The 27,588-nt window shown below is 46.1% G+C and overlaps 1 protein-coding gene and 1 long non-coding RNA gene across 3 annotated transcripts in view; one reads left to right on the top strand and one right to left on the bottom strand.

Annotated features, from left to right (window-relative positions):
- LOC138497997 (uncharacterized) overlaps window positions 1–6,159 on the top strand; it is a 216,548-nt gene extending 210,389 nt beyond the window's left edge. Inside the window, exons 3-5 of the long non-coding RNA XR_011278683.1 lie at window positions 5,012–5,162; window positions 5,488–5,615; window positions 5,789–6,159. This is a non-coding gene — a long non-coding RNA (uncharacterized lncRNA). The remainder of the gene's footprint in view (window positions 1–5,011; window positions 5,163–5,487; window positions 5,616–5,788) is intronic.
- ARHGAP39 (Rho GTPase activating protein 39) overlaps window positions 1–23,622 on the bottom strand; it is a 1,402,702-nt gene extending 1,379,080 nt beyond the window's left edge. For both annotated transcript variants that reach the window (XM_069621770.1, XM_069621771.1), the window contains exon 1: window positions 23,113–23,622. In XM_069621770.1, coding sequence (XP_069477871.1) covers window positions 23,113–23,450 — 338 coding nt within the window. In that variant the 5' untranslated portion in view covers window positions 23,451–23,622. The remainder of the gene's footprint in view (window positions 1–23,112) is intronic.
- Between the last annotated feature and the right edge of the window lie 3,966 nt (window positions 23,623–27,588).

Here is a 27,588-nt window from a genome sequence, read left to right as displayed (position 1 = left end):
CAGTCAAGACAAGTGCAAACATACTGAACGCTGGTATGTTTTAGACAGTCCATTGCGTGTCCATCTCCGCTAAGCCTGTTGCCCGCCAACGCCTACCTACGTTTAACCTTGGGATAGGAAACGCACTTATTGGATAATTGTATTTAGGAAATGATTCCGGCTGTTGTTCACATTTTCAGTACTGACTCTAAAAAGCGGACCAGACAGAAATAGAGCAATCCCTTCGTGGGCCGATCCCCCTTCGCGCGTTTGGTGGTGGCACTCATCACATGTTGTGCTACTAGAAGGCCAATAAAGGAGGGGGACCCATTAGTCATGTGTTGGCCCTTTGGCGTGTTAAGGCTAGTGTGAAAGAATTGCTGCCGTATTGAAAGTGTGCTGCTCTACATCTGGGTGGAAAATAAAAGGTGGAAAAAGCTGTCTGGCAAGGAACAGGAGCACACACCAGTCTCTGGGAAACTTGTGGGGCAAAGCTTGGCGGGCTTGGTCGGAAGCGAGTCCTGCAACAGAACACTGACTCAGAGAAGCATATGGGGCTGGGGTGGCCTCAGTCAAGTGTGAGTAAAGAGCCATTGAAAATGTTATCAGAAAAGAACAGGTCCACCTGTTTTGACCTCTGGTTCTCTTTGGGTGTGAATTTGTTATTTGGGATAGTGACATCAAGCAGCGATGCCTGTTCCAACCATTTTCCAGTGTATTGCGAATCTGCATGCATTTTATAGTCATTTATTTCGTGCATTTTCTGTCCTAAGGTTTCCTTGCAGCACTGCAATTTTAAAGTCATCAAAGGTGAGATTTGGTTTGGTCGTGCCCTGCCGAACATTTTGTCTGTGTAGATGTATTCGCTTATGTAGTTGCTGGTCAGTTTAGCTCCCGAGGGGGCATTTCATACAAATAATCAGATGTACAAGACTGCTGGATGCACAAGTGAAAGGTCCTGTAATTGTGTAATCCCGCCCTGCGTGAGTCTAAATGGAGGCAGCTGTCTTGCCATTTACCAGCTGTGACATGTCCCACCACAGTAACCTCCTGAACCTAAAGCGAAGTACTCTAAGAGCTGCATCCTGCATTGCTCATAAACCGCGTGCATGAAAGGGCGTTTAGCTGCTCTTCATTACACTAAGGGCAGCTTTAGAGCTGCAATTGAGAGGTTACCTTCCAGGAAGCTGCTGCTTTTTCAGATGGTCTACATTACCATAATGTGTCAAGACATTTAGACAAGGAGTATGTGTCACTGGTGATATGCCTGGCATACATGCGGCAAGCTCACTAGCTAAACCACTCGTTTTCCTTGTAGTGGTAGTTTCCATTGTATTTACTTTTTGTGGCAGTGGATTATAATAAAAATGGCATTTGTGGTGTGTGCTATATCAGCAGAAAATATTAAGAGATGAGGGTGCATTTCTTCTACAGAAAAGCATTGGCATTCAAGGAGGTGCAGAGTACAAACTGAGATTAATGAAAGGCAACGAATGGAAGTAAGTTCCGCACTGCCAGCCTGTGCTCCTGAGAACCCCCTACAATGGTTGGCAGCGTAGCGCTTGGGGGAAAGGATGGGGAGTGCGCAGAAAGCACTCATGGGATCAGTGTGCAGCAAAAGCAGAGCAAAACTGTTAGTTGCAGCATCAATTCCGTGAACTGGAAATATCAAAGGGCAGCGAGGGCTGCTTAGGGCACTTAGGCATTTTGTTTTCTAAGGCCAATTCTGGCATAGACATTAAGTTCTCTGGCCCTTAACATAAATCCCCTTAAGTGCTAAGGGCATGTATGTTCGTCCTGAAATCCCATAAGGAATCATTGTAGGCTCCGCCCACTCCAACAGTTAATGCCCAGGCGGAGTTTCTTGAAGCAGCACAGAAAATAAAGCAGGCAGTGCAGTGGTGTCTCTCCCTTTAACCCAGAGCTTCGAATAGATTTTCTTTCTCTCCAGCTGGTTTCATTCGAAATCTGGCAAGGCTACAAAGCAATGAAAATCACAGCCACTGAAGATGAGCAGCAGCTCCGGCCTTTTCTTCCAGAAAGAGGTGGGAGAGGAGCGGCCTCAGCCTCTGCTTCCAGAACTGCCTGGGAAACAGAACGAGAGGGAGCAGCAACCCAAGCCTTTGCTTCCAGAACTGCCTGGGAAACAGAATGAGGGAGAGCAGCAACCCAAGCCTCTGCTTCCAGAACTGCCTGGGAAACCGAACGAGGTAGAGCGGCAACCCAAGCCTCTGCTTCCAGAACTGCCTGCGAAACAGAACGAGGGAGAGCGGCAACCCAAGCCTGTGCTTCCAGAACTGCCTGCGAAACAGAACGAGGGAGAGCGGCAACCCAAGCCTCTGCTTCCAGAACTGCCTGGGAAACCGAATGAGGGAGAGCAGCAACCCAAGCCTCTGCTTTGAAGAAAGTCAAAAATTAATATCTTCTAACAACCGACATAAGGACAACTTGAGTCGAGAAGAAAGAAAAGCCCTATTATCATTACAAACGAATCAGACTTTCCACATAAAACCAGCTGATAAGGGTGGAGGGATTGTCCTATGGAATAAATTACTCTATGATAGAGAAATCGAAAACATCTTCAGAATCCCCTTTTCTATCGTAAGCTTGATCGAGATCCTACTATGCGCCTTAAAGACGAAATCAAAAGTTTGATGGACCATGCAATGTAAGAAGGATGGATAGAAAAAGATGAACACACTTTTCTGGTTAAAGACAATCCGACCATTCCAGCATTCTACCTTCTGCCGAAAGTGCATAAAAACGCAGTGACACCTCCGGGCAGACCTATCGTGTCTGCCATAAACTCGGTTCTGGAACCTCTGTCAATTTACTCAGACTGGTTTCTGAGATTGTTTGTAAGAATTATGAAGTCTTTTGTAAAAGACACTAAAAGCATGGTTAACATCATCAATGACTTACCATGTCAGAAAGACAGTCTACTTGTAACACTAGACGTAACGGCTTTATATACAAGCATACCCCAGGGTTAGTGTCTGAAAATTATGGAAGAGATTCTGAATAGAAGAACATCGACCCTTGATTCGGTCCCCACTCCGTTCATTTTGGAATGCATTCGCTTAGCACTCACAGAAAATTTCTTCCTCTGTGATGGAGTTTTCTTTCGGCAAATTCATGGAACAAGTATGGGGGCAACCTTTGCCCCAGACTTGGCAAACTTGTACATGGACCATCACGAAACCACGTCTATATACCATGCCAATAATCCATTTAAAGAACAGATGGGACATTGGTATAGGTATATAGACGATGTTTTTATGATTTGGAAGAGTGATGTAGCGATGTTAGAAGATTTCCTGGTGTGGCTCAACAATCAGAGCATGTATATAAAATTCACCGTGACATGGAACCCATCGTCCATCCCTTTCCTTGACCTGCTGATCCTTAAAACCGAAAGTGGTTATTTGTCAACCACTTTGTTTAGAAAGCCTACAGACAAAAACACCCTTCTGCAATTCAACAGTTTCCACCCTTTAGCCTTACGCGAAAATCTCCCCATTGGACAATTTCTGCGTATTAGGAGAAACTGCTCAAACATAATTGATTATGTGAAGGAAGGCAAGGACCTGAAAGTAAGACTAAAAGCCAGAGGATACCCTAGGAGAATAGTACATGCTGCGTACAAGCGAGCAAAACATTCAAATAGAGATAGATGCCTCCACCCAGAACCAAAAGTACAACAGGAAAGAATGACATGTGTCACCACATTTAGTCCAATTAGCAACCAGCTCAGACGGACCATTAAAAAGAACTGGCATATCCTAAAAACACTTGATTTTGAACCAGCTACTCTGTGGTTCTCCTTCAAGCGACAAAAGAATGTAATAGATCTAGTAGTGCACTGGTACCCTAAAAAAGAGAAAATATCCACCCAGACCACCTTGTTGCAGTTGCCACCAGTAGTGGGACATTATAAATGCGGCAAGTGCGTTGCTTGTGCATCTACAACCAATTTGAAGGAAATTGACCTTAATGGAAAGAACTGGGTATTCCGCACCTTTACCAATTGCGGATCATCATGGGTCATTTATGGAATTAAGTGCCCGTGTAATTTGATTTACATTGGTAAAACTAAAAGATGCATTAGACAACGCATTTGCGAACATAAATCTTGTCTGAAGAACAAAGTACCTAACAAACCTTTAGTTGCACATTATGAAACAAAAAAACACAAACATACTGACATCTTATGGTTTGTGTTAGAAACTATCCCGGCAACTGAAAGAGGAGGTAGTAGGAAAATGTTACTGAGCCTGGGCGAACAAAGGTGGATTTATTCCCTGAATACAGCAAAGACAGGTTTGAACTCAGCGGTAGAGTGGAATTCTCTCATCACCCTAAGATAGTCTAGTTCAGAACTGATGATAGAGAATGCCCTAGATGACGGAGCGATTCTGCGGGGCACACGTTCGTTTTGTTCGAGTGTTCCTTAATAGGGGCCCCACCCCTCCCTGTTTTTTTCGTGTTTTGTTTTTTCGTGCTTTGATTTGTGAAAAGCATCCTGTGGAAATTAGTAAGGCACAGGTGTCAAGTATGTGTTGCACATCCTATACCACTACATGCTTCCGTCACATAGTAGCCTTGGTTTTTCCTTCCCACGGTTTTGAGCAAGGTAATACAACGCTGCTGGTTTAAAAACTCAGTGGAGCTACGTTCACGTGAATGTCACGTGAACGCGTTAGCCAATTATAAAATAAGAAGAAATTTGCACACATTCGAACACGATAGCCAGGACGTGTTTCGTGATGCTCTGCCGGACCTGCACGAAAATGTTAAGGTAAGCACGACTATCTAAGAGCTTTACCAAGCCTGCTAGACTGCCGTTTTGCGTACTAAGTTACACGCGGCTGATCACAATGGCAATGCCGTCATCGCTGTGTGATTTCGATGTATGGGAAATGTTCCTAGCGGTTTTGCTAATACACAGGCGGCCTGTGTGGGAGATATAGTCCTTTTAGAGTATGGAGAGGCATGTGACCAATCCGCTCCCCCTTTTGTTATGTTTCCATAGGTAATCGGGGAAACGCACTGAGTGACTCGACGTGTGCGGCTTTTTTCCAAGCTTTTTTCAAACTGTTGAGCTGTGGAGTACTTTGAAGTGCTGCCCGTGCACCGAACGGAACAACTTTTGTTACGGATCCGCCATACTCAGCGGAAATAAAGTAAGCTATTGTGGGACTATGATTGGATATCTAGTCTGACTTTTCAAATATGTTTGAAATGGGGCTAACAATAAGAAAAAGAATAAAAGGATAAAGTAAAAAGTTCAAGAAAATAGTATAAGTTGTTTAAAGTATTAAACAATCAAGTAACACAGAAGATTAATTAACCTATGTATGTAATATAGAGAAAGTATGGGACATACAGTAACGGGTGTTATTTTGAATAAGTATGACACCAGGAGCATGTTGAGAGTGCTGTGTTCTGGATTAATGTAAATCAAATGAACATGTATTAAAAGAACATTGGGTTCCTTATGTTAATTAGGTTTCCCACACAGCCAAGAAATAACAAACCAGAATTGATCCGTGACATCTGGGAAGTAGGAACTAAGACCTGCTATGACTAGGTTTCTCCTAGTATAAAGCTCAAGTCCAACCAGGATGCAAGTAAAGGTGAGAGTGATCGATAGATCTAAAATTATTGTGAAAAGTTTAAGTAATTGTAAGAGATTATGAAAATACGATGCATTATATAGACTAAAGAATAAAGAAAAGTTGTGTGTTTGGAAGGGAACCATCGTTTTACTGTGTGATTAATGTATAAATGTATTCATGTTTGTTTTTAGATTATCCTGTTACGGGGGATTTGAAATAGAGATATCCACCAACTAAAAAGAAATTCTCTGCCCTGAAGAAGGCCTAAAAAAGCATTGGTTGTAGAGACACTAGGGATAGTGTTTCATCTCCTAAAATGGCCGAAACATGTCGACACTTGACAATAGACTAGCTAAAGAATTTAGTCTTGTATCTGTAAACTACTGAATTGTTTAGAGTGGTTTTTTACTAAGCCAACAAAACCCCATATGAAACATTGTGTTTTTTAAGAAGCGAGCGAGAAGATATGCTGATGTACCACGATTAATGTGTGTTCTATTGATTTGTTCCCTCTCTCTCCTTTTTTAACTTTTCTAAAGTGGTCTTAACACTTAATAAATTGATATGGACATATTGAAACAAATTTTGCTATATGTAGTGTGTATTAATTGAGTCGAATGGTTCCTTGCCTTTTGCACATAATACGAGATATGTTTTGCACAAATTTGGCTTACTCAACTTGAAGGTGAAAGCCATGTTCACAATAAATCTGTAGATCATTTCGCCAGTACTGGTTGGACAGAGTGGGGTAGCCAGTTTTTCTCAATTTTGTATTTTTCTGATAGTGTGTCTCCCGTTTCGAGATACTGGCCCCCCGAAAACAAGAATTGAGGGAGACTACCGTTGTAGAGACCCCTGACACCATGGCCATCTTCTGCAACAACGCAGCCAACTCGCACAACAATGCAGTCCACACCCCCAGAGCAAAGGACAGCGCCCCCTACACAATAGGCAGATCCTGAACAGCACAGTAAGCCCCACCTTGCACCACACCCAGACCCTCCTCCACACCACGGTCAGCTCCACCAGAACCATGGAATAAGGGCCCCAGAAACAGATCCAGCGGCCCCGCCACCACAGTTAGCCCCCTTAACACCAAGGACAGCTTCCTCCAGCCCCCTCCTGCACAAATGACCCCCGCCAACACCACAGACAGTCCCCTGATCGCCCACGAAGCAAAACAGACAGTACTACCCCCAGTACCATGGACGGTCGCCCTCCTCCCCTCCCCGTAGCTTCTCTGCACTGTGATCAGCTCACAAATCAATACAGCCTGATGGCCTGACACCAAGACCAGATCCCATCCAGGCCCAGGTTCCACAACAAGGTGGCCAGCTTTCCCAGCACCACAGCCGTGCAGTGACGACCTACGCTCCCAACGTTACCCAGTGTTCCTCACGCTTGATGTGGAGTTACTAGCTTGCATACAACGTGGCATATATGCTAGCAATGTTTGAATGGACCACAGCCCACTGTTAGTGTTGCTCTGCCTTTCATGTGCCCGCCCTGCAGCCTGTTTTCACTCTTATCAGCTGCTGCCATTCCCCACCCGCACCAGTGCTCAAGTCGAGGGACCACGCGGGTGGACGGCGTCCGCCCCTATTCTTTGAGAAGGTGTACGCCGTCCCCCTTGTCTGTTTAAGAAATAATAAAAACAGCAACAGGCTGCGGCAGGGAATCCACCCTGGCCGGGAAGCGGACCCAGGCCTTCTGCTTCAGAAACGAGATACTTAACCACAAAACCACGGCAATCGTTAGTTGTGTACCTGCAAAACCTCCCACGTGGACGTATTTTAAATCTGAGAACCTGTGTAGTAAGGTGTGTGCAATTTATACGAAATCAGCAAAGAAATATGTAACTCTCTTCAGCTGGAAAATGCTTTTTTGTCATGTGTGCTTGTTTTCAAATCATGAAAGACAAACCTGAATGAAATTAGCATATTTCATTTGGACGCCCCCCACAACACCCCTCCCAACCAATCCCCCGGCACCGCCCCCGTTTTTTTCCTAAATGGAGTCTAGACCTGCCTACAGCAATATGCCCGACCCTTTAAAATATTGGAGGGGGAAGCCATTGAAGGCTTAACTCATCCTCTGTTCATAAAACCCTTGTGGACCTCAAAATAATGCAGGCCATACATCCCATCAATTTAAAGCACAGGTCAATGTCTATTGTCAAATTCAGTCGCTAGTTATCTAGAACCTAGAATCGAAGCGTAGCAAGTAGCTAATCCTACAGGACAGTGCCGGGTAAATGCCCAGGACCACCCTTCGGCAACTTCTTCCGGTGATCCGATTAATGCCTGCAGAATGAGACGGACATGGCATGCACTGGAAACCTGCCATCTCATTACAGTGCAAGACATTACCATGGTGGCCATCAGTGAAACCAGGTTGCAGGTCCCTTCAGGAAGCCTGTTCTTAATGGCTCTCCCGGATGTTTACTCCCTGTTCAATGTGGACCGAGACATGGGTCAAGGCAGGGGTAGGACGCGCCATCAAATCATCAATTAACTCCCTGTGCCGTTAGAGCAGGATGTGATAACCTTAGTATTGATGAAGGTGGCAGCTGGTGATTATTTTCATTGGAGGGGTGTAAATATTTCTCATTAACTTGTGCGAGAGACCCAGCGTAGCGAAGGATCCCCAACCAAAACGCAAGAAGGGGTAGGCATCCCCCAACCGCTTGCAGATAATTTTACTAAATAATGGATTAAATGGTGTATTTTACATTACACTTTTTGGAACAATTGGTTAAAAAGGTTATATTTGTATTTGTTGTATTTTATTTGTAATTTATATAGCGCTTTACGCCAAAGTCCTGAACAAGACCCACTTAAAGTAAAATCACAAGCTATACAAAGTTATATTCAAGAATGACGAATCATTCTGAATGACAAATCCTGATTTGATTTGACTTGATTTGCTCAGTTTTTAGTGATGAAATTATTTATTTGGGATACATTGATAATGTGCTTTTAGATATGTAATATTAGAATTTCCTATTCAATTTTTATATGTAATCTTTTTTATTGTGTCAAGATTTGTGAAGATATGATGATGATGATGTCGTATGAAGTGATATGAAGTTATATGAAGCTATAAGAAGTCCTATGAAGTTTGTGTTTTTGTAATCTTGTAACTTTGTATGATTATGAAAGATGTGTTTTAATGTTGAAAGTATCTGGTTCATTGTTATGTCTTATGTTTTATGTGACATTTTGTGTAAAGTTCTAATATTTGAACTAAATCACAATAAAAAATATTATTATATTCAAGAATGACGAAGATAGTTCCTAAGAGAAGTACAAAATGGAGACGAAGAATTAATAGAATGAAGAGAAAGGCAGATAATTCCAGTGCTATTGGACAAGCAAGGAAAAAAGAATTCAATCGTGATTGGCCACAGAGGGTGGGGGGTACGGGTGAGGAAATGGTCATAAGAATTGGGACTGAGAACCTTAAGCCCGAGATGAAACATAAAAAGAAATAAGAGAAGATAAAAAAGGAGCAAGACCATACAGAGATTTAAAAACAATACAAAGAAAATTTAATTTGAGACATCAATGAAAAAATAAATCATCCAAGAGAGGACAGTGACTGAGAAATAGAGGCATGGGCAGAAAGTAAATATAACCAAAGAATGGAAGCATTACAAACAGTCTTTAAAAGGAGCCAGACGAGAAACAGGAAGACCAAAGAGTAGAGAAGAAAATTAAAATAGAAGTGGGGAAATCAAGTGGTACCATTAAACGCAAGAAAGGGACAAGCTTTACGAACATTGAAAAGATAACGGTTGAAGCGTGATCTAATCGAAATATGATAAGAGAAAGATAGATCAGTATCAAGATACATACCAAGCTTATTATCAGAGATAGAAATAGGGAGAAGAGGGGCAGGAAGGAAACAAAAGGGAGAAGAGGTATTAGCAAGGAAAAATATAACTAGTTTCGGTTGAATTCAAAACAAGAACATTGTCAGACATCCAAGTTTTGATGGCTGAAAGACCATACTTTATATAATTCCTAGTTGCTATTGCAGGCTCATACATTGAAAAAATGGAATTGATGCCAGGTTAGCAACACTACATAGGAGCATTTCACAACACATTTTCTTCATGCCTTGGCACACAATATAACAGTATTCTGCCATTGTAAGACAACATGTTCACTCTGGTTTTGCCCACAATATATGACAGTCTTCTGCTAGTGCAACAAGACATATTTGTGCTGCCTATGTCAATATATGCCATTATTCCCCGGTAAGAACATTTTGTCATTAAAGCTAGAAGTATTGCAATGCCGCTGTATTAAAAACATGCCAAGGCTGGCTGTGCCGCTATGGACTAGTATTCCCAGGATGAACACTCAAATTCTCTTTGACCATAATGCCAGTAATATTGCCATTCTACTGTATGAAATAATGCCCTGGCTTGATGTGCACCTATAGACCCATATGCCCATGTAGGAGGAACACCGACATTGGCTCTGCCCTGAACATCAGAGCATTTTTACAGTACCGACCCAGGCTAGACCTTACAACAACCAGAAACCAGCCGTCTCGCTCGTTATCCCAAGAACGTGTAACCTCATTCCCGTCAACATCAGACTAGACCTTACCCAATTCCAAAATAAAGAGAATGGTGTGGATTTCAAGGAGCAGCTTATTCACACCCCATAAGATGCACCCCTCAAATTCCACGAGTCCACTATACCCATCAACAACCGCCCTATACAGCCCTAACCCCAACAACCCTGTTTCACCCATCAAGCTCCCTTTCAGGACGGTTACATGTTCCCAACAAACTGCAAGTGTTAGCCATTTCCTGCTACTGTAAATGGCATGCCCGTTCCTCCGTCACCACATAGTGTATGCCTGTGACCCCACTGATCTACAGCACTCCATTGCTCCCTAAATATAGGTGCACACTCAAACACCCAAAACAATTCTGCTGCAGTTCTTTCCACTATAAAGCTTACACAACAAGCAATGTTATGTATACGGTGTTGGTTGATTGTCTTCTAGGGGAAACAGACCCTATGGGTCACAAAAACAAACCATGTCCTGTTGAATAAGTACATTTAATAGGACTACGATACTGAACATTGTGAGTTTGATGCTGGTAAGTAAGCTGCATGCAGGGGTGGCATGAGCACAATTAGAAAGGTAGCACGGAATCACATGCATGCCCCCTCAAATAACAGGTCACGTGAAAGGATGCCGGAGGACTCTTAAAAGGGCAGCATATTCCACACAACTACAGCCAGGGCCAGATTTACAGCAGTATCCTGGGGTTTAGAAAAGGGAACATTCCGCGTGCGTGTGTGTCGTGTGATGGAATTGTGCTATCAATAAACATCTTTTCTATCAATAGCAGAGAGATGTCTATTCCTTTTATATAGCCCACACATCTTGATATTGTCACAATAGCTCGATTACAAACTGAACAAGCTGCACATTTTTGGACTGATGCTTACACCGTACCTCTGGCACTCGGAGAGGGCTGAAACACGTGAGTTCTGGTTTCCTGTGTGCTCATTTCATTCACCTTGCACTCAGTCTGCTCTGGGCACTATCATTTGAGACAGTCAGCTGGGCAGCCCACATGTATTTCTCTGTGTTCTGTTAGGTATGGTAACGCCTAATGGACAAACACGCATCCTAGCTTCAAGCTTACTGTAGAGCAAATCTGAAACCCAATACGCAACCACAATGTAGAGAAGCAGGTGGAGGTTTTCTCACTAGTTCCCGCCCCCTCAACACTGTCATATTGCAATAGCAGGAGAAGAGCTATAAATGGGTCCCCATGTGTTGACCCAATACTTCATCGAGTGTATGAGAGACGCTCACCACTCAGACATCCATATAGAATGTACCCTCACACCGAGCAAGTGGAAGGATATCACGTGAAAGGATGTCAGCATGCACCAATGAACATCATGGAACGCCAAATGAAATCAGGCGAGGGTAGAGTGATGCCATAAAGAAGATATTTGATGCTACATTGAAACAATGTGAAATAACTAAGAAGTGACGATGTAACTGAAGCACCAAGAGAAACATGTATCTAAAGACAAAGTCATCATGAATACAAAGAAGATGAAGTCATTTACAGACCAATAACTGTAAATACGCAGGAATGCAAGATAGAAGGGATTTATAACATGGCAAGGACGGCCATGATAGGAAAATGGATGATGGCTCATGTCAGAATCAGCTAAACAACCTCAGAGACAGACCACGGCTGAAGAATCAAGGGATGCTGGAAAGCCCTGTGTGCAGAACAAGATGGCTATGTTGGCCTAAGATCAAGGATGCTATTTTAAGGAATTATTTCAAGGCACAAGGGGAGTAAACCAGTATAAGCTATGAACGAAGGGCACATTTATCTTAGATTAAAGAAGAAAACATTTGCACGAGCCAAGTATTGGACCATTAAAAGTGAAGAAAGTTCATATAAGATGGAGTGAACAAGTCTCCAGAGGCCAAAAGGAGCAACAACACCCAGCATAATTGACTCAAATAGCAGTAAAAAGAAGGTTGAAATGAACAATTTTGTGGCCTCCCAACACACGATTCAGAAGTCGAAAACAAGGGCTATTTAATAAGCTGTTGACCACGATAGTGGTGTGCTCACACTCCCTTAAATGTTCCGAGACAGTGATCAGGCTACAAGGTCAACTAAAAACAGAAGACTCTGGCTTATGTTCGAACCGATGAGGGAAGATGGATTAATTGGCAAATATGTGGAGTAGTCCGACGTGATTCAAAGCACCTAGGTTTCATTTCACACGCGTGCTGTGGCAAGCCGAAAGTCCAAGGGTGGGTAGAAATGCCAACCAATTAGTGGGTCTTTGGGGCCATGTGCCATACAATGGTGCATAGAGCAATCCGCTGCTATTTTGTCCGATATAATTAATACTGTGTGCATTTAGAGGTAGTTCAATGCGTGCCGTACAGATAAGGGTATCCAATGAAGCACTAATCCTTATATGTTCTATAAGTAGATATGATCCCCTAACCTATCCCTCCCCGATAGGTTTGTTTGCCACATAGGATGACATCATAGATGATGCATAATGAGGTATAAAACCTCTGTAATCAAGGTCATACATGAGCGTGCATGCATCAGTCCGACTGACAAGTCTCCCTGCTTTATTAAATGAGAATAAAATAGTATTTGGCCATATTCCTCGAGTCTGTTTGGTTACTTGGTTTGTGATCTTTATTGATAATTCCATCAAGCACAAAAGACGTTTCAAGGTGCTACAGCACAACTCGCTGGCTAATTTCTGGACTTCCTGGATGGTATTAGAAACTGTCCACACAGGTATACGTTGCTGTGCCGGGGTATTACGCATTTGCACTTTTCTGATCAGAGCTGTCCTGCGCGGACTATGCAGGCATGCAAACTATGATGAGCTCCAGCCTACCCTGTGTTCGCTTTCTTACCTGCACACGTCTTTCGTGTGTGTTAACGCAAAGGAATCCACGCTCCTTATTTGAATGGAACTTGCATTTAGACTATACTTTGCATAAACCAGCTGCTCCAGCTCGGTGGGTGTGGGCTTCTTATTTCAGCTGGTGACATGTGACGAATTCTAGATGGACCCGAACAACTTTTGAGGGTGCCAGACTGTGCTAAGAAGCACGATCCTTTTTAATCCACAAAAGTGCACTCGTTTACACTGTCTATTCTCCGCAGAGTTTCACTTGGCCTGCAGCGTTGGAAGTCCCACAATTAGTATTCTGGAGTTCACCCAGAAGTTAAATTTAAATGAAAGCCTGGGCAAATAAGCCACCTTACTTCAAATCACGTTTGAGTGCACGTCGAACCAATCATGCATGCACATACTTTTAGCTTACTCATTTCCAGTGCTTTAAATGGACAGGTACTTGCCGGTTCGGAGTACCTGCACTTCTCTTTATTTGTAGGGCATGCTACTCAGTTTCCATAATAAGCACTGCTCATTTCCGATTGTTTTTCAAATCTACTTCACAAGTGCAATACAAATTAGAATGGACATTTTTTTTTTATAACTTCATTAGAGGTGCACGTAACAGGACCTGTGTGCGCCTAATACAGGACGAAACATTTCCCATACTGCATCCCTCGTCCCATGGTCTTGGCACCTTCTCCCTCTTTTCCATCCACTTAGCCTCCCCGTTCCTTTGCGCTTCTCTTAATCTAAGCCTCCCTGGCAGGGGAGCACTAGGCCACTGCAGGCTCAGCCTATGTGCTCTCAGACTACCACCGCAGTAGAAGCACGTCGTTTGGAAATGGCAGAGGGACTGAGCCTTCATTTGTCTGGTTACACTCGGAGGAAATGGTGCAGAGGATGGGCAGAGGGTCTTTCGCATGGTAACAGGCGAGTAACTAGGTGATAAAACCCCCTCCTTGTTGCCTCCCCATGCCCCAACCATCTCCGCCTCCATCCCAAGACATCCCAAGCCTTTCCCCTCATACCAACCTCAGTTACTTGCTGGACCGGAGCTTTGTGCTATACATTGGAGCCCTGATCATGTGATGTATCCGGTACACAAACTGCTGCTGCCCCCTAACATAGCGATGCAATGAGAACACAACCCAGACGCACAGAGGCGTCGGTTTATCGTTCGTCACACTTGTAGGTTAGATTTCAAAGCCTAGGTCATTTTAAAAACAGACAATGCTATATTGTTTGCTCGGGTAAGAACACGCATATTGCTGTAGTCACTATGGTAACCCTTTATTGTTCGTTATTACATAGGCACACAGAATAGTAAGTCACGTCTCGTCGCTACATACTATGTGGATTAAAATGCAATGCTACATTTCAAGCTTTAGGACGTATACAACCAATGCAGGGTTTTTTGCAGTGTGCATTTACAATCACACACACATTGTTGCAGTGCACCATGCATACATACACACGATAGGTAATGACTGTATGCCTCGTGCAGCGAAAGCGCAAGAATCGAGTTAACCCAATGAAAACTCAAACGAAAGAGATTGCTATGGAAGCCAGTGCAAGGCCGTGGGTCACATAAGGGGGAATTAAGCCCCTTGGCATCAGGATGTAAATAAAGATCAGGCCTGCGTAATTAGCATGTTGAGACAGTCTGTATGGAATTTGCATGCAAGACCTGGGTCATTACCATCTGAACCATTCCATTTCTTAGCCTTGAACATGTGGAGAATTCGACAGCCCGCTCGTTACCACAAACACAATTCGAGACTGCTAGCATTAGCGTGTGTGCACATTTCGAGACCTGGTCTTCCGCGCGTTTAATCACATTTCAAGCCATTGGTCACTGCTATGAAAACACAAGTCAAGGCTTGTACCATTAGACTGTGAACGCCATTAAAGACCTTTGTCATTGCTATGTAAAAGCAATTGGAGCCTGTGTTGTAACTGTGTACACACAAAGACGATCAGTCTTTGGCGTGTACACATAACAGAGGGCATTGTTCATTGCTATGTCAACAATCAAGAACTTGACGGCTGCCTTATATGTAAACGTGTGACATCTGCTTGTAAATCACAGGTAATAACCACAAAGTGCAATACCTAGATATGTAACATGCCAAAAGTAGTCATTGCAGGAATTTGGAGAAACAATCCCTGTGCCTTTAAAACAACCTGAGTGAACCTAATCCAAGAAGCCAGCCAGCAACAGGTAAACGAATAAAACTAGAGAAATAACTGCTGCTAACCAAACCTGGACCCTTACCATGTAAATCAATTTCAAAGCTGGTCCAGTATTGCATGAACATAATTAAAGGGCTAGGTCACTTTCATGCCAGCACAACTGGAAAGCCGGTCACAACTCAAGGCCAGCGTTATTACTTTGCATACACGAGTCAAGACGTCAGGCCTTAGCTTGTAAACAGACAATGCGTGACAGTGTAAACACAATACAAGACCAGGCTCGTGGCTATGCAGACACAAAGCAAGACACACGCAAGGCAGGAGCAGAAACACAATCAAGATGTGTAAGCAACAGAAGACACTGGGAGGTAATGGCAGAACTATACGTGTTACTGGAGATCTGTCAAATATGTATGAGTTTCAAAATAGGAAATATAAATCTGGGTTGTAGTTTTCTAAAGGGAGATTGTGTGTGTGCCTCTTATTTGTATTTGGTGAAGAACTTGTGTCAAAATACATTCAATACAATATTTTAAACGGAGCCACGAGTCATCACCACAACTGGGGAAGTTATATAAACAATATCAGACCTTGAGCAGCACTGAAGACAGACAGAAGCCATTCAACAAGTACCAATGAAAGCGTATTCATAACAGGACCTATTAGTACAGTGCTTAGAAGCCGGCGGATTCGGACGTAAAGTGCCATGTAAGAATACATCATTATAAACGGTGGTCATGTTGCTGCACCATGTACCTTTCACTGTCCCTTAGTCACAATAACAAGACCTGCCAACCAGCTGGCCTCTCGGCACTGGAGAGCATGAATAAAAGGCCGGGGCATGCCTAGTTCCCTGGAAGCGTTCATTTTAAGACAGTTGAGGATTTTGGGAGCAGATGCTGGGATATAAACCTGGGGCGTGGCAGGCTGTATTCAGGGAACCCCTTTGGAAAGCCACCCTGATGCATTATCTTCGGGGGGACTATAAAGGGACGTGTCAAAACAAGAGCATGGAGACCGCTTCTACGTGGTTAATTATTTACCACCCAGCGGAGTGGAGACGCAAAGGCGCCGTTTCCTGTGAACCGTGTGGGGATGTCCCTCGCAAATACGAGCACGTGGCGCGCCTAATCCAATCACCAATGGCTACAGATATCGACAGGTCGGCCCCCGGGGTACCCCGCCGCATCTGTCACAGCCACGGGAAGGGAGGAGGCCGGCCCGGCTGGGGCGCAAGTTGCACAGATGTAAGGCGAGAAGTAACCGACCATATGCGTCAGTACACTGTATACGTGTGTTCATAATAACACATATGGCCGGTGGGCCTGTGGGTGGGACTGCGTGAAACACCGGCCGAGCGGACGCTTGTGCATCAGGCAGCCCCTCCCGCAGCGCGAGGGGGGCACCGGTGTGGGCATTCCGTGGTCTGCTGGCGCATTCGTCGTTTCAATGCTAGGGAATGGAGGGGCTATGGGAAGGGGGCAGCTTATTAAGGCAAGCAGGTGAATGGGGGCGGGGGGTGACGAGTGGTGTCGCTCGGGTGTGATCGCCAATGAGGCAGGCGCTGGTAAGAATGGAGAGGCGATGGGGGGGGGGGGACCCAGTCGAAGTCCTCGTTATTTAATACGTGCATGCAGCACTAGAAGGGCACTGGGCACCACGTGCTTGCGATTTGCAGGCTCTGACTGAGCTATAGGGCAATGCCTGAACCAAAAACGCAAAATGCTAGTGTGGGCCAGGTATTTTGGTCAAAGTGGGCCACATGTGGGCCAGTTTGACGAGTTACTCCACCATACGACTAGTAGTTTTGTCCATTTTGCTGAATACCTCTTTAAATTGCACAATTTGCATCACAAGCACTGCTCAAACAGTCTGTCACAAAAGGAATGAATTGACATTTGCAACGGTGGGACACTTTTTCATTGGTGCCCGAGGCGGTTTTATGTCCCAGTCGGACCCTGGCGGTCCGTGTGAATGCCCACAGACATGCATGCGTCGTGGAAGTTTGGCTACTGCAGTAATGCCAGTGGTTTCAAAGGCCAAACACATTCCCACCGTTCCCTGGAATTACGTCACGCCCGGGTGTGCTGGCTTTCAGGCAAAGGTTAAAATAAACCGAACCGAGCAAGTTCAGTAATACCGTACCTGAGTTCTTGTCACTCTAACGGGGCTTTGCTGTTTATTAGCATATCACCAGAGGCCCAAGGTGGCACGCCGTTACCACCTGTCTGTATAAGAATACGCACAGGACGCGCAGACCGTAAATCTCAAGTTTCAGGAACCACAAGAGGGCTACTAGACTAAATCGGGGGTGTTAATAAGTGGGACGGGAGGTGCGCAGCTGGAGAGAAGAATAACGTTTTTTAAAGGCCTCGGAGCAGCAACAACAACAAAAACCCCTGATCATGGCATTATCTCCACGTCCCTTTGCATACACCTGAAGGGCGGAGCTATTCTGGAGTATGTATGGGGACGAGGAAGAGTCGGACTAGGAGTCATGAAGATTACAGGTAAGTAAACCGGTGTCCAGTCCAAGTTCCGAATGCAAAGTTTCAAAATGCAATATGTTTGAAACAAAAGGATCGGGAAAAAAATGTTCAAATGCCCTTTTTTTTTTGGTTTCTTATAGGAAAAATGAGTGGTTATTTCCCCAAAAAAACAGGGGTTTAGGGCACTCCCCAAATTTTTTTTTTTTTTAAAAAGGCAGATTTTTTTTTTTAGATCCTTTTGGTTCGAAAGTATTGCATTCGATCCTTTGGCTATAAACTAGTAATCCAGGTATTCCATTCCTTTGGATGATAGTTAAACTCTGCGCTTCAATCCCAAATCTCAGAGAGCAGGCACGAGATGGGCCGCCTGTCTAGGTGCACAGAGAGAGAGAGAGAGAGAGAGCTATCCTCTTTTAGTCTACCCCTTTCCAAAACAGGCACCCGAAAACTACTTTAAACGTGGTGTTGGAACCTTGTCTGAAAACAATAACTTTATTATTATTTTTTTTAAACACTTCGACCACTGTCTATGATGCATTCATTGCTCATCAAGGTATGCTGGCTAAGGTGTGCTCCTTCCTTAGCAGGTGATATTGGCTAGGGTGTGCTCCTTCCTTGGCAGGTGAGGGATGGGAGATACTGCCTTTAATTGGATTAGAAGGATTTCCCCTCAGTAGGGGATGTTGGCTAGGATTTGCTCCTTCCTTGGCAGGGGATGTTGGCTATGAAGTGCTCTCCCCATGACAGGCGAGGGGTAGGAGATGCTCTCCTTTAGCAGCGAATGCTGGCTTTAAGTGGATTGGAAGGCTTTCCCCTCAGTAGGGGATGTTGGCTAGGATGTGCTCCTTCCTTGGCAGGGGATGTTGGCTATGAAATGACCGCCCCTTGGCAGGCGAGGGATAGGAGATGATATCCCTTTAGCGGGGATGCTGGCTTTAATTGGATTGGAAGGCTTTCTCCTCAATAGGGGATGTTGGCCAGGATGTGCTCCATCCTTGGCGTGGGATGTTGGCTAGGATGTGCTCCTTCCCAAGTAGGGGATGTTGGCTAGGATGTGCTCTCCCCATAGCAGGTGAGGGGTAGGAGATGCCTGCCCTTTAGCAGCGAATGCTGGCTTTTAGTGGATTGGAAGGCTTTCCCCTCAGTAGGGGATGTTGGCTAGGATGTGCTCCTTCCTTGGCAGCGGATAGATGCTAGGTGATGCTGGCTGGACGTTCGCCTGTCCTCCAGGAGGTTATGGTGCTACTTCAGCAAGCAATGCCCTCCATTTGGCAGGCGATGCTGACTCTGGGTGCTCGCATATTAGGAGACAATGCTATGTTTAAAGTGATCTGCCAATACCTTAAACAGGTGATTGTACCACGAGGTGGACTAGAAATGCCCTTCCTTCAGCCCATGCTGCTGGCCGTGAAGGGGGACTGGCATCCCAACTCAGTGGAGACTGGCTGCTGCGTAGAATGGCAGGGAGTGCACTTTTACAGCTGTCACCTTTTATCAGAATTAGAGCATTTCTCCCCTGGGGGGGTGTCAGCAGGGATCTGAGGCCCTCTGTCTGGAGATAGCGAGGGAAGGGTTGGAAGCTGCTCTTGCCATAGAGGGTCTGGGATCAAAAGCACCCTACCTTTCGAGAAAGGCGATGACAGTGATGGTAGAGAAGTGAGCTACTCTCTGCACAGAAGGTGATGTCAGGAATTAGAGGCACCCTACCTTTAGAAGAGGGATGATGACAGTGAGGGTAGGGAAGTGAGCGGCAATCTCCATAGAGGGTGATGCCAGGAATCAGAGGCACCCTACCTTTAGAGAGTGATAATGACAATGAGGCTAGGGAAGTGAGATGCACTCTCCATAGAGGGTGATGTCGCTGTCCAGTCATTTGGTCGACAGACAAATGGTCGACGCAATTTGGTCGAAAGACAAATGGTCGAATTTTTTTTATTTATATATATATTTTTCAGGTTTTTGTTTAGGAAAAAAAGGGTTTTTAGCAAAAAAAAGGGGTTGGTGGACCCCCCAAAAAAAAAAAAAAAAAGTGAAAATAAAAAAAAAAAAATTCGACCATTTGTCTTTCGACCAAATTGCGTCGACCATTTGTCCTGTCGACCATTTATTTTCGACCAAATGACCTGTAACCGGTGATTTCCGGTATCAGAGGCACCCTACCTTTAGAGGGGGATGATGAAAGTGAGGGAAGGGATGTGAGCTGCTCTCACCATAGACTAGGGTGATGTCAGAGATCAGAGGCACCCTACCTTTAGAGGGGGACGATGACAGTGAGGTAGGGATGTGGCTGCTCTCGCCATAGAGGGTGATGTCAGGTATCAGAGGAACCCTACCTTTAGAGGGTGACGATGACAGTGAGGGTAGGGATGTGGCTGCTCTCGCCATAGAGGGTGATGTCAGGGATTTCGAGGGGACGATGACAGTGAGGGTAGGGATGTGAGCTGCTCTCCATAGAGGGTGATGTCAGGTATCAGAGGCACCCTACCTTTGAGGGGGCGATGACAGTGAGGGTAGGGATGTGAGCTGCTCTCGCCAATAAGGGGGCTGTTGCAAGTTACTCTTCCTCCAGTGGATGGTGTTGCAGAGTGAGGTGTTCCACCACCACGGGCTGGTGGTGATACTAAGGCGTGTGCTAGGGTTGATATTAGTGGGGAGCAGATCTCCCAAAGCACACAGTGTGGATGGTGATGGGGCAGACTCGTCTTGAATGTGTATTAAGGGTGTGTGGTACTCTCACCTCAGAGGGTGGTGTTGCAATGAGGGTAGGGATGAGACCGGTTCTCCCTTTAGGGGCTGACATTTGCAGCTTAGAGGGGGGGGGGTGGCATGCTCTCTTCACTAGAGGGGTGATCACAGACAAAGGGCACATGAGTTGCTCTCCCCTAAGAGGGTGCTGATGTCGGTGGGTGTGAGCTGCTCTCCCCTAAGAGTGTGCTGATGTCGGTGGGTGTGAGCTGCTCTCCCCTCAGAGGTTGTGATGTCGGTATGTATGAGCTGTTCTCCCCTCAAAGGATATTGATGTTGGTGGGTGTGAGCTGCTCTCCCCTCAGTGGGTCCTAATGTTGGCAGGTGTGAGCTGTTCTCCCCCAAGAAGCTATGATGTTGGTGGGTATGAGGGGCGCTGCCATCAGAGGGTGCTAATGTCGGCTGTTGTGATCGGCTCTCCCCTCAAAGGGGTCTGATATCGGTAGATGAGAGCTAATCTCCCCTCAGAGGGGCCTGATGTCAGCAGGTGTGAGCTGCTCTCACCTAAGAGGTTATGATGTCAGTGGGTATGAGCTGCTCTCCCCTCAGAGGGTCCTGATGTTGGTGGGTGTGAGCTGCTCTCCCCTCAGAGGGTCCTGATGTTGGTGGGTGTGAGGTGCTCTCCCCTCAGAGGTTGTGATGTCGGTATGTATGAGCTGTTCTCCCCTCAAAGGATATTGATGTTGGTGGGTGTGAGCTGCTCTCCCCTCAGTGGGTCCTAATGTTGGCAGGTGTGAGCTGTTCTCCCCAAGAAGCTATGATGTTGGTGGGTATGAGGGCCTCTACCATCAGAGGGTGCTAATGTCGGCAGGTGTGATCGGCTCTCCCCTCAAAGGGGTCTGATATCGGTAGGTGAGAGCTACTCTCCCCTCAGAAGGGCCTGATATCAGCAGGTGTGAGCTGCTCTCCCCTAAGAGGTTATGATGTCAGTGGGTATGAGCTGCTCTCCCCTCAGAGGGTCCTGATGTTGGTGGGTGTGAGGTGCTCTCCCCTCAGAGGGTGCTGATGTCGGTGGGTGTGAGGTGCTCTCCCCTCAGGGGGTGCTGATGTCGGTGGGTGTGAGGTTCTCTTCCCTCAGAGGTTGTGATGTCGGTATGTATGAGCTGTTCTCCCCTCAAAGGATATTGATGTTGGTGGGTGTGAGCTGCTCTCCCCTCAGTGGGTCCTAATGTTGGCAGGTGTGAGCTGTTCTCCCCAAGAAGCTATGATGTTGATGGGTATGAGGGGCTCTGCCATCAGAGGGTCCTGATGTCGTTGGGTCTGAGCTGCTCTCCCCTCAGAGGGTCCTGATGTTGGTGGGTGTGAGCTGCTCTCCCATCAGGGGGTGCTGATGTCGGTGGGTGTGAGGTGCTCTCTCCTCACAGGGCCCTAATGTCGGTAGGTGTGAGGTGCTCTCCCCTCAGGCCCTGATGTTGGTGGGTGTGAACTGCTCTCCCCTCAGTGGGTCCTAATGTTGGCAGGTGTGAGCTGCTGTCCCCTCAGAGGGTCCTGATGTTGGTGGGTGTGAGGTGTTCTCCCCACTAACAGGACCCTGATGTTGGTGGGTGTGAGCTGCTCTCCCCTCAGAGGGTCCTGATGTTGGTGGGTGTGAGCTGCTCTCCCCTCAGAGGGTCCTGATGTTGGTGGGTGTGAGCTGCACTCCCCTCAGAGGGTCCTGATGTTGGTGGGTGTGAGCTGCACTCCCCTCAGAGGCATAGCTCTCAACTCACCCGCTTTTGGCGGGTGTCACCCGCCTTGCAAAGGGCTGACTCACCCGCCAAGCCTCCTGCACGCCCATTCATTTCAATGGGCGTCTCACCCGCCAAAAACAAAATCGGGTGATTTCACCCGCCTTTGAGTCACAAATGGTTGAGAGCTATGTCAGAGGGTCCTGGTGTTGGTGGGTGTGAGCTGCTCTCCCCTCAGAGGGGCCTGATGTCGGTGGGTGTGAGCTGCTCTCCCCTCAGAGGGGCCTGATGTCGGTGGGCGTGAGATGCTCTCCCCTCAGAGGGGCCTGATGTCGGTGGGCGTGAGATGCTCTCCCGTCAGAGGGGCCTTATGTCGGTGGTCGTGAGATGCTCTCCCCTCAGTGGGGCCTGATGTCGGTGGGCGTGAGGTGCTCTCCCCTCAGTGGGGCCTGAAGTTGGTGGGTGTGAGCTGCTCTCCCCTCAGAGGGTGCAGATGTCGGTAGGTGTGAGGTGCTCTCCCCTCAGGCCCTGATGTTGGTGGGTGTGAGCTGCTCTCCTCTCAGAGGGCTGGGATTTTGGTTGGTGGGAGATGTTTGTTGTGGTACTGGTGGCGGTAGGTTGTATTAGGTATTGGCTGTGACTGGCGACCTCCGTTCCCATGCGCAGAGGGTCATAGAAGGCAGCAAGGAACCCATGTGAGGCGCAGGGGGATGGGGGGGTTATTACACCCCAGAGATTTGATTCCGATAGTGACGTGAGGGCGTTCCCCTGTGCAGGTGACTCTGACCGTCAGGGTCCCCCCCCCCTTTCTCGGCGGGTGGAAGCGGCCAACGGTTGTCACCAGAGCGGCGCGCGCGCGCTGTCAGGCAGGGGGCGCGCGCTCACTGGTGGCAGCGGAGGGGTCGCGCGCGCACCTGCAGCAGCGGGGGATGCCGCATGCTTTGCACCATCCTGTCCCGCGGCGCGAGCAGCCAGCACTCACCTCTCCGCCATCTTCCCTCTGCGGCTCCCGGTATCAGCAGCCGCCGCCAGCTCGTCCTGTTCCTGGGGCTCCGGCGCGGCAGGCACCGGCGGCGGGGGCGACACTCCCGCTAATCCCGGGCAGCGCTGCCATGATCCGGAGGCGGCGGAGGAAGCCGTGGCAGCAGGCGATGGAGGCAGCGCGAGCCTCCCTTCCCAGCGCGCTGCCCCTGCCTGGCCGAGCTTGCGTTCTACGAGGGCGCCGCGCGCCACCGCACTCCCCGGCTCGCGTTTTGCCTTCCCCTCCAACAGCAGCAGGTCCCGGTGCTGATGCTGCCGCCGCCGCGTCCCAGTCACCATCGACAACCTGACGTCACGGGCCGCGGCCGCCCGAGGCCGCCAGGGGGCGCCAGAGAGTCAGGAATGGGAGGCGGCGCGGTGCACCTACGAGTCTCCATAGCAACGCGGCCTGCACAGCCAGCCGCCGCCAAGGCCTGGACCAGAGGCGCGGCCGTGTGACTGACACCGCTCGCCGAACAACGTTTATCCTCCTGGATAACTACATAAATACCCAGGAACACGGGGGCTTCCGCGCGACTCTATTCAAAAGCCTCTCCAGGCGTGAATTGCGGCTCTCGGCCCAGCAGCCTGTGAAATGCTACACTATGCAACACGCAAACCAGTAAAACTCGCATACCAAGCGGCCAGCCTCCCACAGGACACAAGGATATACGCAATAAAACAGTATATATATATATATATGCAGGCTCAAATATACACAAATATATATAGGACAAAAATAAGGGCAGGCGCCCAATGCAGGAGGATTTATTTCGATAGGACGTTTAGATTTTAGGACAGCCTTACGTTTTTTCTAATTTACTGAAACCAGTCTGCAGCCAAGAAATACCCATTACAAAAAAATGTTACTGCATGAAACCATACACCAGTAGTGGTTTACCCAGTACAATTGCAGATCTATTTTTTTTACCCTTCCCCCTCTACTGGTCTAGGCAATGGGTCCCAGGTATGGCACTAGCCCAATGGACATGGGCCAGTGGGGGCCTGACAGATGGAGTGGCCAAATGCCCCCCCACCAGAGCGCGGCGCATCATTTCACACGGGTAGTTACAGTTAAGACATCAGCAATCTGTCATACTTTACAGACAGATATTTATAGATTCATAGATTTGCAAGGAGAATGAAAAAAGAGCATACTAAAGACAATAGGGGAAACAAACGTAGCCTTTAGAGGGAGCTGAAACCGAGGTCTTATGACACAGAGATGGGATGAAGACATTGGAACCTTCCGGTGATTAATGGCTGGTTTAGACGAACATCCGGGTTCATATTCTTCTAGAGAGATTTTGCTGTGACTCAATGGAAATTGTGAAAGGTTGCTTTCTAGCTGGCTATGAGAGAGAGAAGGGGCTAGATATCTAGAATGGGATTCAAGAAAGGGAAATTATTGCTTTGTGTTTATTAGTAGCAGCGGTGTAAGTGGAAAAAAGGAACTAGTGGCACTCTGGCTGCATCCAAAAAGGAGGGAGTGGAATGATCGGACAGGTGGGGGGACAAGCAGGGCGGGTGAGAGATGGGTGTTGAGTGTGGGTGGGGATGATCAGGATCACACACTTTGGCCCAGATTGTTGGATTTTGAGGTCTACAGTAATAATGTCTTACAGAGTTTACTTACAATAAAACACAAATTGCATAATAAAGCCAATAATAAAGCCACATGACAACATGTAAAACCTTATAGGGACATGTTAAGACAAAAGAATATAATTCTGGCTTTCATTGTCACATCCTGAATGGTAAACTATAAGTCCCAGAATGCACGATAATGTCAACCTGAAAAAACTAGTGAACCCCACTCTGCTTTCAGTGATTTAACACATGTCATCAAATAAGTAGTGTAATAAACAAAGATAGATATGCAGATTCTTTGTCACAAACTTACAGCTCATTGTTATTCATGATGTTGAAAACATTTGATTAGTGGCATAATGCAACTTTATTATTTTGCATGTCAAGATAGTAGACGTCATGGATGTAAACAAATCTTTAAATGGGCGCTTTGTGTTGCTCACTTTAACTATCACAGATTTGCAAGGTAACTGGTTCTTTGCGAGGTCTTTGAGTTGAAAATGTCCCATCATGCATATGAAAGGCTCTGCCACTGATAAAAGAAATGTATTTGCAACCTGAGCACCTTAATGACCTGCAGAGCCACGGACGGTGTGTGTGTCTGCCTAGCTGTGACTTGGAAAATTGGCAGTGCTTGAATGTCCAGCCTGAGCAGATTTTATATTTGGCTCAGGAGAAAGAAAAAGCATCAAGGATGCCTTTCTTGAGCCTTTAAACTAAAGGTACGCTCTGTAAAAAGCAAACAAACTATTGGTGTGGCGTGCCAATGATTTATGTTACATTCCATCTCTGATTAGTGGATTAGTTACTAAAGCATTGCGCAGTGTGGTCATTATGCTATCCTAATCCAGGCTGTGAAGAATACACTGCCTTCAGGGTGTTGCTTTGAGTAATGTTAGGGAGAGGGGTAGGGATTTGAAATACAGTGATTAATACTAAATGACCTTGAGTCTCTTTTGACATGTCATTCCCCCTGGTTAAATATGATAGAAGGGAAACTCCTTTGTTCCTTACTGGGCGATACAAGCACTGTTCCAGTTGAGGCACAAAGGAGCGAGCTTGGCCTGACATCTCCCAGGTCTCTTTGGATGATACAGTGATGCAAGTTTTACATGCAATTGTATTTATCTCCCATAGGCAACAATACCTTAATAGGATCAAACGCAAATCAAAGCCACAATAATGCCTTAAATTCCGTTTATTGTGATGTCGAAGAGCCCAATTTGGCACCCTTTGAAGCCATTGGGTGGACATTATCCCCAGATGATCATTACCCAATTTATAACCAATTATTAACTATGGATTGGGACGGAATACAAAACCTTGCAGAACTGAGTGCTAGAAGGAGATATATTGAGTACTCCACCCAAGGTTTTTACCCAGCCCACCCCCGCTCTTATCATACTAAAGCATGCTCATTAGATTTAAGACGTTTTATTATATATCTTCGTTTCGATACCACTTTTGAGTATGTTGGAGCTTGGTGGGGCATCTCCTATGACAAAAGACCCTGCTGTCTTTGCAAAACGAAATTGAAACCAGTTGTCATGTTCTTACTGCCAGCATGGTTTTGAAGGAAAAGTATTACAACGGCTACAGCAACTTTATTAATCCTCCAGCAAGCCTGACAACTGATACATTTTGGGGTACTATCTACCTGGCTGAATCTATAGTGATCCCATCAGCTGCCTATTACATCTGGACAGCGGCACTTGCACTTTTTTAGAGTTGTATTATGAAGTGAAGTCACACTATTGATAATCTCTTCCTTTTATAATGCATCATTGATGATTTATCTGAGCTATATTTTAATAGTTGCTTTGATTAGCATAGCGCTATGTTTGATGTTCTTATGTTTTTTATGTAGTGTATTTATTGCTATTATAAGGTTGTGGGGTGCATTGAAAGGCCCCAAACTGAAGTCCCTTTCACATGAAAAGCAGATTTTTCAACACTGGCACAAAAACGGCTTTGTATGTGCCTGCAAGTGAGCACTGAAGGCCCCTTTCATCTGAAAAGCAGGATCTTAAAACCCTGTCCCCCAAAACAGCTTGCCATGAGTATTTGCCGTGAAAATGTGAAAAATGTCCCACTGCTAACAGAAAAATGTCAGGCAAAAGACATGGTGCGTGTTGACAAGTAGTAATGTATACTATGTTTAACATACAAAATACAAGCATACATTTGAAAAGCCACTTTGTTTTCCATGGGATAAGTTCTGTAGGCTAGAGGCAAACCCTTTTGCTGGCTGTTGCGGCAGCACTGTGTTCTGATGGTGCCAGAAACATCAAAATGGCCGAAAAACCCTTGTGTGCGCCAAACCCTCTAAAAATCGCGCTCTGCAAAGCACAAAAAGATGGCTGCCCTATCTACCACACATGCGGTCAGTGGTGGAAACGAGATCTCTCTCCTGAAATATGTCACTGGGCTCCACACCAAGCTAAAATGGAGTACAGAGGGAAAAGCAGTGCTCTGCTAAAGAAAACCCCAAAATCTTGCTTTAAATACTTTTTGTTTGTTGCTGAAACAGCAGAATGCCGGCACAAAACGCACTTAAACATCCAAAATTATTACTGGGTGCTACCATTCACTTAGTTCAAGAAATCATTGTGAACTTACAATGTCCTGCAAAGCTGAGTATCAAAGAAACATCCACAGCAAAAGGTGCCTGCCTGTGGAATCTGTCAAAATGTGGGTGCAGTACCATCGGCCGCCTGAATGACAGCTGTCAGAAGCTTGCATGATAAACTTTAAAACATATATAAACTGAAATGAAATGTTTGCAATTTAAGTGGCCTGTTCCTGAGAGTAACCTATGTTGTAATTGCTTGAGCCCATGGTTTACAAT

This window comes from Ambystoma mexicanum, chromosome 5q (genome assembly GCF_040938575.1).
Source record: "Ambystoma mexicanum isolate Mex_15411 chromosome 5q, UKY_AmexF1_1, whole genome shotgun sequence".
In the NCBI taxonomy this organism is placed as follows: Eukaryota; Metazoa; Chordata; class Amphibia; order Caudata; family Ambystomatidae; genus Ambystoma; species Ambystoma mexicanum.
This window is presented reverse-complemented; position numbering and strand designations above follow the sequence as displayed.